This window comes from Mauremys reevesii, linkage group 19 (genome assembly GCF_016161935.1).
Source record: "Mauremys reevesii isolate NIE-2019 linkage group 19, ASM1616193v1, whole genome shotgun sequence".
Classification (NCBI taxonomy): Eukaryota; Metazoa; Chordata; order Testudines; family Geoemydidae; genus Mauremys; species Mauremys reevesii.
In genome coordinates this window covers 8,601,979-8,617,414 of record NC_052641.1, presented here as the reverse complement: position 1 = coordinate 8,617,414, position 15,436 = coordinate 8,601,979, and the positions used below count along the sequence as shown (strand labels likewise).

The 15,436-nt window shown below is 49.5% G+C and overlaps 1 protein-coding gene across 7 annotated transcripts in view; it reads right to left on the bottom strand.

Annotated features, from left to right (window-relative positions):
• The window catches only part of COL27A1 (collagen type XXVII alpha 1 chain), a 247,087-nt gene that overhangs the window by 22,732 nt on the left and 208,919 nt on the right, over window positions 1-15,436 (bottom strand). For all 7 annotated transcript variants that reach the window (XM_039506042.1, XM_039506046.1, XM_039506043.1 and 4 more), the window contains 13 exons: window positions 12,978-13,022; window positions 12,151-12,258; window positions 10,414-10,467; window positions 9,420-9,473; window positions 8,556-8,609; window positions 7,371-7,478; window positions 5,469-5,522; window positions 5,017-5,124; window positions 3,904-3,957; window positions 3,684-3,737; window positions 3,084-3,137; window positions 2,075-2,128; window positions 131-238 (listed from right to left, as the gene is read on the bottom strand). In XM_039506042.1, the coding sequence (XP_039361976.1) occupies window positions 131-238; window positions 2,075-2,128; window positions 3,084-3,137; window positions 3,684-3,737; window positions 3,904-3,957; window positions 5,017-5,124; window positions 5,469-5,522; window positions 7,371-7,478; window positions 8,556-8,609; window positions 9,420-9,473; window positions 10,414-10,467; window positions 12,151-12,258; window positions 12,978-13,022 (909 nt within the window). The remainder of the gene's footprint in view (window positions 1-130; window positions 239-2,074; window positions 2,129-3,083; window positions 3,138-3,683; window positions 3,738-3,903; window positions 3,958-5,016; window positions 5,125-5,468; window positions 5,523-7,370; window positions 7,479-8,555; window positions 8,610-9,419; window positions 9,474-10,413; window positions 10,468-12,150; window positions 12,259-12,977; window positions 13,023-15,436) is intronic.

The following is a 15,436-nucleotide window of genomic DNA, read 5'->3' as shown; positions in this document are numbered from 1 at the left end:
AAGGGAGCGAAGCAAAATGTGTGGATCTTTAGGAGATCAAGTAGAGCTCTGCATGTGCAGCAGCTGAGAGCGGGTGCAGTGAGGGGAATCGTCTTGCAAAGGCGGGAGGGAGGGTGGTGGATAAAGTTACCTGATGGCCAGTCTCTCCTTTTCCCCCTGCATCTCCTTTGGGTCCTTCAGGCCCGCCAAAGCCCTTGAGTCCCTGGCTCCCACTTTCACCCCTGGAGCCTGCTGCACCCTAGAGCGCACAGAAGAGAGAGAGATGTAGCTGCCTTATGGACTTAATTCATAGCATTACCAACCTGACCCAACATGGTAACACTGCATGAGAGAGTGGAGAGGAGACACCACTGGTCTCCACCGTCTCTTCCTGCAGAGCGTGGTTGTGGAAATGTCAAAAGCGAGAGTGATTTGATAAAACCCACAAACGGCTTGCAAAACAGCGAGAGAGAATAGGGGAATCCAGATGGGCCCCCAAACTGGACCACGATCCACACTTCACTCAACTACGAGGATGGTCAGCTGTGGATCTCAGTCAGGACTGGAGCTTCACAGCTCAGAGCCAGGTCTCTCTGCCAACTGGATGTATTCTGGAAACAACAAATTCACCTTGTTGCTCACTGATGTCCAACTCTAGCCTAGCTGGGGGTTTTTTTGTTGAAAAGGTCTAAGCAGCATTTCTCAGAAATCTTTGAAGCTTTCTTTTATTTGATACAGTTTATTTCACTTCCACTCTTCTCTTTGCAAATGGAATTTATTGAACTAAAAAAACCATTCGTCGTCATGCAGAGAGGAGTTGCCATCCTAGACAATGGGAAACCCAGAACCCGGACCAAGATTTATTTCTTCAATTAAGCTGCACAGAATCATTAGTACATCTGCAGTGCTTTGTAAATGTCACCTTTGCAATCATTACATGTCATCAGGTGCAGCCTTTATCATACAGTGCATGAGGGGAAGCAGGGTGGTTATCTGCCCTTTTTAATTTGAACTGAAGAGGACGGTGAGCGCTTTTAACACTACGGCACTGCTGTTTGGGCACTGGGCTATCTGTGATGTGCATTTCTGGTGACCTTTCAGATCCCAACAATTCAAGCATCTTTGTTCTACGACAGCAAAAACTGAAACAAAATGTATTGTGTGTGTTCGACAACAGACACTGGTAACTAATTGCACCATTACAGCAGCACTTTGGCATGTGTCTTATTGGCAACCATATTTAAAATGCTTTTAGCTGACTATAGTTCTGCAGAAATCAAGGAAATAAGGACTTGACTGGAAAGTAAAATATTTACCTGAAAGGATCCCTTCCTGGCCATCCTTTCACATTTTCAGAGTGCCCCTTCACAGAGCAATTGCATAAAGGCATTACCATAAACACAACCGTTTTGTCTCGAGCCGGGATATTAATGTCCTGTTTGGATCTAGATTCTGAAGCACCAAAAAGTCAGGGATGCTAGGCTGGGTCAATTTCTCTTGTCCCGTAATACAGTTAGCATCAGCAGATTATTTCCATTAGAGCAAACAAAACGTTGCAATGACTTTTCATTTTGCATTGGAGACAAGACAACTTCTATACACCTCAGTCCTAAGCCTCCTAGGCTGGGACCTGGGGATGCTTCAGAACTGACCTGAAACCTAACCCAAACCTGGAAGCACCCTTGAGGTTTGAAAAAGTCTTAGTTTCCATCTTGCCCCAGTTTCAGAGGTGCTCCGATTTCACCCAGGACTAGAAGAAAAATCCCCAAGTAGCTTGCGGAAAGGCTGTTTACAGCCTAGGTGGAACGAAAGATGCAACAAAGCCTGCTGCCCTGAGATTCCAGCCTGATTTGTTGCACTCAAGAGCTGGGACGGTCCAGATAAGAGTTGGTTCCATACAGCAGCACCCTCTTCCCTACCGAACAAACCATTGAACTAAAACGTAAGAAAAGAAATCAGGACGAGAATAAAGTATTAAAGAGCCAGGTTAAAAGAACAGCCGCCTTAAAAACTGCCAGGAGCTTCTTTGCATGACACCAGAGCTGATCTCGGAACACTCTCCAGTCTCTGCTCTGGAGCAGGATTCAGTACTTACGGCAGGCCCTGGCTTGCCTCGCTCTCCTTTTCTTCCACCTTCCCCAGGGACTCCCTGCAGTAACATTTAAGAATTAACATGAATGTGACTCTTACCTGTTTGATGTATTCATTGGTAGCTCTTAGGATACTACCAAGCGTAACACCATGGAGACTGGTACCCTTGGTAGTCTGAAGGTCTACACCCCAAATGAAGGTGTGATTGCAGTGGGGGTGGGCACACCCAGACTGGCTTTAAGCTGGCATTAGTGAGGATACGGCAGTGCTGGCTGGATGACGCAGTACAAGCACACTAGGGACTATGGGTTAGCACTCAGGTTGTTGGCTTCCACTGGGGTCCATGCCACCACACCTTCACTGCAGGTCAAGCACTGAATAGCCCATGGGATGAAAACTGCCTTGTTCCTCTCACAGATGCTCCCTGAGAGAAGCACCTTAATGAAGGGCTTGCACGGCTACTATCCGTTATTGTATCAGTCTCACGGACAAATATGGGAATAAATATGGGATGATTTAGTTGGGGATTGGCCCTGCTTTGAGCAGGAGGTTGGATGAGATGATCTCCTGAGGGCCCTTCCAACCCTGATATCCTCTATTCATAGAATCATAGAATATCTGTCTCTGGGGATGTCAGGCCAGCCCGTTACAGCGCTCTTGTAAAATACAGTGTCCCAGCGCTAGTGTCTGTAAGACGATGAGTGGGGAAATGAACATGACTGAAGTGTGGGGAACAGAGTTTCAGAAGGGCCTACTGCTTTGTGTTGCCCGACTTGAGACACCATAAAGGAAAGGGGCCCGGTTTTCAGCGGGCGGGTGCTCAGCACTTCCTGAAGTCCAGCGCCCAAGTTGGCCACCCAAGAATTGAAGCATCCAAAAATCACTAGGTCACTTCTGAAAGTCCTGGCCTAGGCTGGGAAGGGGGAATTCTTCTAGTTTTCATTTCAGAGGGTGACTGTGAGGCGCGCCTTAGACAGCACACTGGGGTTCTGAAGGACTCCAGTGACAATTACCTCCAATCCAGCCACACCAGCTGGGCCAATCAGTCCACTTGGTCCTGGATCCCCCTGGGGAAAAATAAGGGAATAGTTCTTATCCTGCCCTCTGGAACCTAGGCCACTAAAACCTGCCCCAGCCCTCTCCCCTTTGATCAGCAAACCCAAAGGGACTTGGATTGATCCCTGGCACAGGCTGCCTGCGTTACAAGCCTGCATTGAAAATCTCTCTCCATCGGGTATGCTGAGCTGGTAACCGCCTCTTTCTTGCAGCAGACTGCACTGGAGGAGGGGACCCTCCCTTCATACTTCAACTCACTGGTAGCCTTTCCTGTTATCCCAGGGCTAGAAATCAGGGCTCAGGAAATGAGTAAAACAGAGGAAGGGGAGTTTTCCGTTCTTAAATTTCATTGGCTTCTCTATGTCACAAGAGGAGTTCTCTTTACGGTTGTCTAAGCCCTTTCAGATCCCAGGAAAGCAGCTCTGCTGGTCACCAAGCCACAGACAGCTCTCCAACGCCTTTCGGCAATGCCAGCTCTCCCACCTCGTAAAGCTCATTATCACAATGGGGTGGAGGTGGGTGAGGCTATGTCAGACTTTATCGTTTCTTCTCAGTACCTTCTCTCCCTCAGGGCCAGCTAACCCGGGTGGACCTAGGATGCCTGCTTCACCCTGTCATGAAGGAAAAAAAAAGGTCACATCCATTCAAAATAGCCATGCCTTACACAGAGGAGCCAGTTGCCATCTGATGGTCATGTAACATGCATGACCCCCCAGATTTCTACATCAGAGACCTTGCAACCAGCAAAGGAAGGAGGAATAATACAAGTTAACGTACAATTCGTCCTCTGGCTCCAGCAGGTCCTGCAACCCCGATCACACCGACCTGGCCCTGTGGAAGGAAGGGAAGTGATACTTATTAGAACCCTGACAGAGCTCTGAAAACTGAGACCAGAGCTTGACCTGGCTGGTGAATCCAGCATTGATCTAGAATGCCCTGGACAGCAGCAACTGCATTCCAGCCAACCGCCACTGCGACAGAACCTGCAGATAACGGCGCCATGGGGAAAACCCACGAAAGGCTGAAATCTCATCCCAGTAGGTTCACAGGGAACCAAGCAATTGCCTGGAGAGTGACAGACTAATGGCCAATGTCAACATGGGCCACCCAGGGCCCAGAAGCAAACCCAATAATGACCCTAATGGGCAACCCCAAGAACACACATGGCTAGAGGAGAGAGAGACACTCAGGGACAAGATATTCTAAACTGGGAGCAAGAAACATGCATGGATATTGACAGACTAGTTTTTTCTCTCAGTAAGACGCACCAGGAACTCAAATAGCTACAGAGAGAGAGACTCAAAAATTAGTGCTGAGACTTAGAGGCACATAAAAGAGAAGCCCCATGGAGAAGTGCTCATGGTTGTGTGTCAAGTGACTCTTTGGCTCAAAATGTGGACTTTTTGCCAGCTGATAGTTTTGGCACAAAACCGCGAATAACGTCAGCATCTTGAACATGTCAGTGTGAAAACTGCTCTTTGTCAGAATGAAGGTTCTAATTTGAAAAGCCTTGACACCATCTCATTATGGTCAAAAAGAGGAAAATGTGTGTTAAAATAGCTTGTTTTTGCTCACAAATGCATGTCTTTTTTTGGGGTGGGGTGGGGTGGGGGGAGGTGCAAGCTTTCCCCCAACTCTAGCCCCTCACCCTCAAATTGGACTAATTTGGTGAAACCAAAACATGACATAAATATCTTCAATTTTGGAGGTTTTCCAATTTCCCTGGGAATGTTTTGCATGGTCCTTGGCAAACCTCTGGTTTCCTGCTGGGTGGCCAAGAACTCTCTTGCATACACAGCTAGACCTAAACTCCCACCCTCATGGGAAATCCTGGGATTTCTGCCAGGGCCCAGCGACCCACATGGAGAAGGAGGTCCTCGCTGTACTTACCAGTAAACCTTCTTGCCCCTTCTCTCCTTTAAGTCCCCTTTCACCAGTTTTTCCCACAATGGCACCTGGCCCAGGCATTCCAAGAGGGCCCCTGGGGCCGGCGTCACCCTGTTCATTAGTGGAAACAGATGTGTTATTATGAAGACCTGAATGAGTAAAATCAACTGCAATTAAATGAGCCAACAATTAAATGGCATCTAATTAACACTTAATGCATGTTTTAAACTCATCTTGGGTGCCAATTATGTGGCCCTACATGATTAACACACAAGAAAGAATCCCGGCTTTATTCGTAAATCTCAGCCTTAAAACTACAGCCCTCCAGTGGCACCTTGGCATCTCATCTGGGGACCAAGAGATACTTTACTAAGGTGTGTGAGAGAAACAGGGGCTGAGCAGGCCACGAGTGGCAATGTAGGTTCTCAAAGGGAAAGCATAAAAGATCTCCCCACCTTTTGGCCCTTGGGCCCAGGCTCCCCCATATCTCCGGGCTCCCCGATGTCACCCTGCAAAGAAGGAGAAGCAAAGTCTTTAGCCCCAGTTCAGCGAGCACCCGTGTTCTGCATCAGGTGTGTCCTCTCGATGCTCATCGGTCCCTGAAGATTGAAGCCTCTTACACTGACTCTCCATTGCTACAGCAAAATATTCTTCAGCCTGCGATATGAATTCTGGTGAAGATGTTGTAGGCACCACAAAGTCATAGAAATGTAGGGCTGGAAGGGACCTCAAGAAGTCATCAAGGCCAGCCCCCATGTGCTGAGGCAGGACCAAGTAAACCTAGACCATTTCGAAGAGGTGTATGTCCAACCCTGTTCTTAATAACCTCCAATGATGGGGATGCCACAACCTCCCTCGGAAGACTAGTGCAGAACTTAATCACTCATGGTTAGAGAGTTTTTCCAGACACTTAATCTAAATCTCCCTTGCTACTGACTAAGCCAATTACTTCTTGTCCTACCTTCAATGGACATGGAGAACAATTAATCACAGTCCTCTTTCTATCAGCTCTTACAGTCATAGGGGCATCAGGTGAATTAATGGGGCGTGACAAGTTATAACAAGATCCAATGACTGAATCTATGTGTTTACCTACAGCCAGGCTTCCTTCTATCTCAAAGTCCCCAGGAGAACACTGGAGTCTATTCTGCATGCAATGCACATGTGTAATTCCGACCAGCACCAGCAGGAGTTATTAGCACATCCCAGTAGCATCTTCTATCCCTTGGCTCTGGCAGGGAGATCTGCCAGCTCTGTCGTTGCCGAATGATGGAATTCCAGTGGTTTGTAACAGAGTTTTAGAGCTGGGGCAGTTTCTTTAGACTTATTTGTAGCACTACTGTGCCTCTGGGATGGGCAGGTTAGTGGTTTTGATATTACACAGCAGATGCAGAGTGGCTACCAAGGTGAAATGGTTTGAAATTGCTAAGCCTACTCCGAAGCAAGCAGGAGATGGGAACAGAGGGGGCTGGCGCAGAATCTTACATGGCCTTGGCCCCTCACGAGCAAGAAGAGAAGGTTGCCATACTGGGAAAACCCATACTTCAGAAACCCAAGGACAAATCCCAAATGCCCATCACTGGGTATAGCCGGCCCCAAATTTTCCATTTTAAATGGCAAATTGGGTTTTCAATATGAGAATTTTCACAGAAAGTGTAAAATTTCCTTTAAAAAATTAAAATAAAATAGAGTTTAGGTTGGAAAACTGAAAATCTAATTCTCTTTTGGTTGAACTCGCCTCTTCCTCTCCTGTTTTCAGCCAAAATTATTTTTCAGAAGAAAAGGTTTCTGGTGAGAAATCAAAATTGCCAACAGGAAAAAAAAATTCCAATCAAGCTCTTTCTGACGTTCATCTAACCTAACATGTATGAGCCCTGTTCCTAGTGCCACACCCAGACGTGACTTGTGCTATCCATCACGGTAGGATCTGAGCACCTTCCATTTAAAGTCAAGGGCAATAGCAAAGTTCCTAGTGGACTTCATGACATCTCTAGCTCTTCTTCCTTTGCTGGGTCAAAGCTCTGCTTGCTACCACCGCAAGTAACATCCTGTCCTGAAAAGAGCAGGAAATATATAGGAAAATAAGCTGGTGGAGATGGCCAGTGCTGGTCCCCAGCTGAAGACCTATGTGACCATGCCACCCTCTCCCCACACCCTGACAAGACCTCCCCAAGCCCATCTCAGAGCCCTCTGTTTAGCTGGGTCTAATAATCCAGCCATCCAAATCATTTCTCCCTGGTTGCTCAACCTCACTCCCCACTCGCGTCAAGGATCACAACTGCAGCCTTCTCTAGGGGGTTGCAGTGACATGGGTACCATGGTGGTGGGCCACCTGTCAGAGAATGCCTGAGGTGTACCTCTTTTCCTAGTTCCCCAGGTCTCCCAGGGTGTCCCTTCGGCCCTTCCTCTCCTGGCTCCCCAGAGCCTCCATTGACACCTGGAGCCCCTGGGATTCCTGCCTCTCCCTGGAAAGGAAGAAGACGACAAGTATTGTTATCCAGCCGACCTTACCAGCTGTGTTCTGGATATCTGCTGATTGTCAATATAAATCATTAACGCCTCAGCAAGCAGATAGATCCTGACATCTGGACAGCAGGGGGTAAGGCTGATGGGTTTCCAATCCAGCAGACACTTGCTATAATTTGTAACAACAAATCAGAGGAATATTCCCAAGAAGAGTAACTTAGACATGCGGACTGGGGTTTCCTGAAGGGTGACGGTCCTCCCCTGAACCACAATGGGAGAACAAGGCGGCTAACTGCTGAGGCTGCCTGGGGAGGGTGGATTCTGGAGAACAGTGATTATTTACCAGGCACAAAACTAAATGAATGATAAAGCAAAACTACAGCCACCGGAGGCTGGTGTCTTCTGTCGGCTGCCATGGATGGAACACTCTCTCCCCAGGCACCTGCACTGAAGGAGTTAGGAAAAATCTATGAGAACTGGGCACCTAACTCCTTTAGACGCTTCTGAAAATCTCGCCCATGAGCACTGACGGTAATGACGGATGAACTGCAAAAACTGGGAGGCCTGGCTGTTTATTCCAAACCCTACAAGCGTGCCAACCGGCCTTGGAAAGCTTGAGTGTGCATGGTTTCTGGTAGAGCTGCCGGTGCCGCTCTGTATGCAGAGTGGAAAAGCGGTAAGTAAAACTCACTGGCGTGTTTCCATTGTGCAAGCAGAGCACAGCATGAAAAGGGAACTAAGTGAGGGCTCTTTCATCTGCAACAGCCTAAGCAGCTGTTAGTAACACGGAGAAGGATGATTTTTTTAAAAATGCCTGATTATTAATTGCAGGTTAAGCCTCCCTTTAAGTTCCAGTTTCTGCACGCTCTAGAACCACAGATACAGAATGAGCGTAAAAGCGTGTACCTGAGCACAGGGATTCCTGCAGCTACATGCGCCAGGGCAACTCGAGTTCCAAAGCACCATGGGGGAATTTTATCCAGGCTTCTGCCCACAAATCCAGCTCAGGAATTAGCATTACCTCAAGGATTTCAGCTTCCTAAAACCTGGTTTTAGAACTCATCTTCAGTACTGACCTGCTCCCCTTTGGACCCAGGCTGACCTTCCACTCCAGGGAGTCCCGGGGAACCCTACGGAAGGAAAATAGATCAGCTCGTAAATGTTTTAAAGATTTTATGTATCCTTTGGTAGCATACACTGAATAGCAACACACCTGCGACCCAGCGCTGCTAGAACAAGAGCAGGGCTTTGTGGTGGGCAATCTTGGAAGTCACCCAGTAGATGAAAACCTAGAGAGGACACCCATGGGAGTTATAGATGAATATCCCCAATTGGTCTTCTTTGGGGCAGGTTGCCACGGTGATGGAAGCCATCTTGGCTGACACACCAGGGACTGAACTGGGGACTCCAGAGCTAAACGCTTGAACTAAAGAGCCACAACTCCTCAGCTGGGGCTGTTAGAGACTCTGACACACACTCGCCAGCAGATTACACCAAATCCTGCCTTGCAGACATATTATCTGGCTGAAGGCCTGCCCTGGGGCAGCACTAATACTCAACTCCGATAACTAAGATGACAAGAAAGTCTGGACTCTCCCAGCTTTCCTTCTGAACAAGCAGCCCTCAAACTCTACTCCTCACAGCAGCTGGAAGCCAAGGGGAAGGGGGATTGAAAAGTCCAGAGAGAGGGACATTAAAAAGGGGACAGAGGACATGATTTCTTGAGCTATTTTCCAGTGTTGCCTAGTGGATTGAGCACTGGACTGTGACTCAGAAGACCTGGGTTCTAGTTCCAGCTCTGCAACTGGCCTGCTGGGTGACCTTGACAAGTCACTGCACTGCTCTGTGCCTCCGTTTCCCTCTTCATAAAATGGGGATAATGATCCGTTGGGATCTACGGATGAAAAGTGCTATATAAGAGCTAGGCATTACCACCATACCTGCTCTCCATCCAGGCCTCTGATGCCAGCTTCTCCCGGCTCTCCCACTTCACCCTAAAGAAACAGGACATTCAACTGAGCAGCTAATCTTAGTGAGGGTTTGCACCGAAGAGTCTCCATCCTTCAAGCTTTTGCAGTACCATGGTCTGAACTTAGCATCACCAAGCCGTGACATCTGAGCACAGATGTGCTGGGAGAGTTTGCAGAGTTTTACTCCTCATTGTAGCAGATGCTCCTACCTACATTTCTCCATGTTGGTATTTTCACTCCCACCCCAAATGTGGGGAGGAGGGCTTGGGGGTGTGTGCATTAGTGCGTCTCAACCTGGGCAGGTATCCCCCATTAATAAGAAGGAATAGCACTCATCTGGGGCGTAATCAGGGCTGCTGGAGGAAAGCAACAGGCTCAGGAGATCTGGGGCAACAAGTAGGAGATCTGGACTCAGAAGTGACTGGGGTTGGGATGCAACACTTGAGAGGAAGGCAGAGGAGTGAGCTCTCCATGGGGGAGAGCTACTGGTCCATGTGAGCTCATTGCACATGGGTACGTCCAGGAGAAGCAAAGGGGTAAAGTTAGCAGTGTTACCGGAGTGAGGCTGCAGGGGGCGCTGGACGGTGTGTGGGTGTGATAGCTCAACCTCCTCCTGTCCCCCTAACATTCTCACTTTATCCACTGGGCACAATGCACCATTCTCCCCAAGTGGGGATTCCAGCCTCCGCCCCGCAAAGACGACCGCAATCTGTTTGCCATAGGAAGAATAATCCTAACGTGTAAGGAGAACAATTCTGTGGAGATGCACTGCATCTTGTTCCCCACCCACCCGCAAGGATTTGAACAACAAGCGTGTAGGGGGGTTGCGGGGGTGGGGTGGATTCATCACTCCTCTCTGCACATGTCCTTCATTAATGAACTCAGACTCAGTGCAGGCAGCGGTGCTGAATCTGTAACACTGCATCCACAGATACAGAATCAGGTGCCCCTTTCACCTCCTTACCTTCTCTCCTTTCTCCCCCAAAGGCCCTTCCAGCCCAGCTGGCCCTTCCTGGCCCTGCAAGAGCATGAATTGAATTAGCAATCGTGTCCTAATCTGGAGAGTCCCTGCCAATCCCCAACATAAGATGAGCCAGTCTTCAGCTTCTAAGGGCTCGCGTATCACCATTGACTCCCTCCCACTAGATCCTGGGGCTCAGGCCTCTGGCAAGCTCACGCTTCCTGTCACAACTGACTAGGAAAACATCACTGCGACACCCGGCACACCCAATAACCCAGCCTGAAAGAACACGGTAGGCTGACAAAGGAGGTGAACATCAAGCTACAGGATCTGTGGGTACACTGAGTCCCTGATGGACGACGTTTCCAACCTGGCTGCCAGAAATGCCTATCACAGACCCCTCCCTGTGCCTAAAGGTTGAAAATCTGGCCCGTCTACAAAGAGCTGGAGGAGGTTCCACAGCACAGGAACCGTGTTACGACTGTGGGCTAAGAAGTGAATCAGGGAAGCCTCCTGCTGTTGCAATGGGCTACCAGCGACACAAGCAGTGAATACGAGGCGAGGTGCTGGATTACAGGGGTACGCTCTGCCCATCTTGTGTGCACAGTGGAGCGTAAGGGAGGCAGGGGCTGTTGCATGCCGATTGCATAGAGTAACCCTGTCTTGGGGAGCTAGAGTTATTTTGCCCAAGATTTTTAAGAGCGACTAGCTATTTGGGGGTGGGGAGCAACTTGATACCCCTGAAGAGGGCCTGCTTCTCAGACAGTGCGGAGCACCTGCCCTCTGGAAATCAGGCCCCCTCAAAAGTTGGGCTCCCCAAATCTGTCACCATTTTTGAGCATTTTAATCTTGCACCTGGAGCCCCACCCGAGACATGAACCATTGGTTCCATTAATGCGATATTCCGAAATGGTGGGGTCCGACTCACCAGTGGGTTGTGAGAAGGACCGAGTGGGGGTTGGCTGTCACTGCCCGCATCACTGCCCGCCCTGTGCGTGCCCCAGAAATGCTCTGCCCCATGTGCTCACTTCCACTGGGCTGAGGCAGAGGCATGGGGAGAAAGATCTGGACAGCAGCAGTGTGGAGGAAGCAGCCAGAACCACCAAGTTTGGTAGTTAGTGCAGCCCAGCCACTGGCAGAGAGGAGCAGCAGGAGGGGGACAGGGTGGGGAGAGAGCGCCAAGCAGAGGGATTGGAGTCAGAGGGTTCCTGCACTTTAAATAGCATTCCACAGCCCTGTATGCCACCTCCCAGCAAGTGGTAGTTTTCATTCTCTCTCAATGGTGCGTCCCCCAAAAGACTAAATCCACTTGGTGGGTCACCTCAATAAAGTTTCAGAACCACTGCAGTGATGTCCCTTGGCATGCCCAGCTGGAGAGGGCGGGGGAAGGGTGCTGGTGCATATACCATCGAACCTGGATTTTATTAGGGCCTCACAAATCTTTGCCTCATAAGAGACTCAGTGCTGCAGATCTTAAGAATGGGAACACAGGTTACGTATCTGATCTTGGGGTAACTAGGGGGTGGGGTGAAGCACTCGGCAGATCTGTAGCCACGCAGTACGTAACTCAGACAATGAATCCACGGAGCCGGAGAAGAGGAGACCTCTTCAGCATTTAAGCTTTGACAACATCTTCCGGCTCATGGAGCACGTCTCTAAGCCCACTTACAAGTGGAGCGGCGCCTGATGGTGTCATTCTCACCTTACACATCAGTCAAAGAAATCAGAATCTGTACTTACCGGGTATCCAGCCGGTCCTGCAGCCCCACTCAGTCCAGCAGGCCCCTTCTCTCCTGGCACACCAGGCTTACCGTGGACACCACCTGGCCCCTGAATGCCTGGAGGTCCCTGTGCAAAGGAAAGAACAGTTATGCATCTATCTATGCATGTAGGTGGGAAGAGCTACTCTATGAATCTCACACACATCAGGTGGCGTTTGAGTTCCAATAGTCAGCTACTGCGCCCAAGAGCTGAGAGGTGAAATACAGTGTCTGAAGTGATTATAAAAAAAAATAAATCACTTGTATGGTTTATAATGGCACCATCAGAGCCCCCAGAAGTATTTATAACGTTGTAGCTCACAAAGGCGTGTTCGCTGAATATCTCAACATGGGAATTCATCTCTCCCTCCCTTTTACGAAAGAAGAGTTTTAAAGTTAGATGTTTTGCTACGGTCAAGGATGCTGGAGAGACAAAACCTGTAGAATGCATCACCCAGACCCCTTCTGCAGAATAAAAACAGACTGACCATAAGCCAGGCAGGTTTGCCTCACACTATGATCCAGTGCACCTTACCCTGAGCTGGACAGGGTCCCTTGTGTGGGTGTGAGGGTGGTGAAGTCTCCATACCCGTTCTGCCACCGGGTGGCTTGGGACACATGCCCACTGAGAGCTGGACTGACACCACCAAACCATTTGACATAGGGCAGCGCTCAGCCCAAGGATGGGAACAAATCACTCTCTGGAGGGGTGTGGATGTGCATCTTTCCAGCTCCATCAGTGTCACATGACTGGAGACCAGAAGGGGGGTAACTGCATTAGCACACAGCTATCCATCTCCTACTTACCAGCAGTCCCGGAAGCCCTCTAGGACCTGGGTCTCCCAGTCTCCCCTGAAACAAAAAGTTTATATTGCTTAATAGTAGAAGGTGAAATGCTCCCACCTAGGCCCAGAGACCACCTGTCTCAAAGAGGGGGAATGCACTCAGCTTTTCCATAATGCAAACAGAACACACACAGTTTATTTCAGGTGGGGCCCTGCAGCGGTCTGCCACCAACATAAAAGACGACTCCCACAAGCACAGAGCCTTTGATAAATGCCACGTCCCGGGGCCTATGTTTGCAAAGACGAGAGTATCCATTCACTCATTAATCCTATTGAACACCAAACTACAGTTTCTCTTCTAGTCTCTACAGGTTCTTATACTTCACTCATCACTGTAGTACCTCAGCACCTTGCAGCAGTGCATTAGTAACGTGATCACACAATAGTCACATGTTCGTAGTTCTCTCATCCTCTCCCCAGGGGAGATGCCTGTGCACTGAAGTGTCTTGCTGGGTCTGGAAAATCAGGAGCAGGGAACATGTGCTTATGCTTTGCTCACGTGGGATTGAACTGAAATAACCCCACAGAATCCCTGCCTGCAGTTCATGTGCTGCAGGGCCAATTGTAACCAAGGAGGGAGAGAAAAGCACTGGCTCAGGCTAAACCGAACTAAGGACGCAGGATGGAAATGTCTAACTTTATTGTTGAAAAATATACTCAGTATATTGAGAGGACACCACAGCTGCGGTATTTGAAATGAATGTCAGAGTGTGTTAACTGTCTTCATTACTCCTCTCCCAACCTGCAAACCTTCTCAGGTGCAACAAGTGATCAGAATGTATTCAGCTGAGCAGCTGAAATGGGAAGCAGCTGCATTCTGCTGTGCGGCGCAGCCTCCATTTTCACATTATAAAGGATTTTAAACAGTAAAATCGAATTTAAAGATGGTTTCTCACTGTGTGAATTCAATCAACCAGAAATCCGCATTCTAGCACTTGCACTCGGCAGAGGTGAAACTGGAACTGAAGGCCTCTGAGATCCCAGTTCCATGCCTTTCCCTTGAGACTCCAAGGTAGCTGGGGAGTGGAGTCTGTCACGCACCACTGCACTACTTTTGTGGTGCAGTGGGGCAGGGAGCCCGGGTCAGCCAAAATGCACAATGTCCCACAAACTCCGGCGTCCGACAGGTCTGGCAGCCAGATGCCATACGAGCTTTGACCAAAGTGGTCGTACTTGGGTGCTTAAAGTTGAGAGCAGGAACTCCAGGGGGCTGATTCGAAGCCATGGGGGTGAGTGGGCCTTAGTGGCCAATATGGAGAGGCTAACGCCACAGTCAGAGAGGTGTGGCTGGGCATACTGCAGAGTGCAGAACCTCTTGCTGCCACAGGCGGGATTCCAGGCATGGGAGTCCTCCAGGGGGTTGGAAATTTTTTGACCAAAAGGTTTTCATCGGAAAATACGGATTCATCAAAACCAAAATTGTTTGCAGGAAGGTACCAGATTTGACAGAACTTGGGTCGAGGAAGGTTTCTCAGGTCCAGGATGCAAGAGCTGGTCAACATGAGAACGCGGGAGTGAGCGTGACTGCCCCACACTAGCAATACCCTGGTGGTTCGGTCACTCACCTGGGCTCTAGTCCCTGCTCCAAATCAGGTGCTGGCAGGTCTTCCACGACCCAGGTGAGTGTCCTCACTATGGTGCTATTGGCTACCCTGGGGTATCCCTTGCATTGCTTATTCATCAGACAACTTCTGAAGGTCTCAGTCCCTTATGTGGACTGGGAGAAGTGTCCAAACCCTAGACGACATTCACAAGTTGGGAAAACCATTTCCTGCTCGGCTCTAAGGATACCTGGCTGCCCTCAGTTGGCCCTGCAGCATGTGAGCTGCAGGCAGGAGAGGGAGGAGGCACAAAGCAGGGGACAGGGATTCTGTGGGGGCTATTTCAGTTCAGCCCCACATGGGCAAAGCGTAGGGGGTGTCTGCACATGCTCCTTGCTGCCTCGGCTCCTGATTTTCCAGACACAGCGACAAGCAGAGGAGAAAAGGTGGAAGGAGGGGGTGAGAATTCTGATCCTGTGCATGGGCTCTCTGAGCTGGAAGTGGGGTGTGTGTGAGTGTGAGGTGTGGGGACAGGGGGTCACGCTGAGCCGGGAGTGCAGGGCAGATGCGGGTCCAGAGCTGAGGACAAGTGGTTCTCAGACTGGGGCAGGAAGGGGGCGTCTGAGCTGGGTTGGGTTGTGGGGAGCTGAAGATCTTTGAGGAGGTTTTGAGTTGGGAGAGAGGCAGGTTGAATGAAGGGAGAATGGAGTCACTTGATGAAAGAGGGGGTGATGGTAGGTCACAGGGTAGTTTGGAAGAGGAGAAGTTGGGACTGATGTAAAGGGGACACAGAGGGATGGATAATATTCTCCCATCCTGCCCTTTACTGTAAAGTTCTTCTGTACAGAGGAGAGGGACGGGGAGTCTCTTTTTCCTCTCA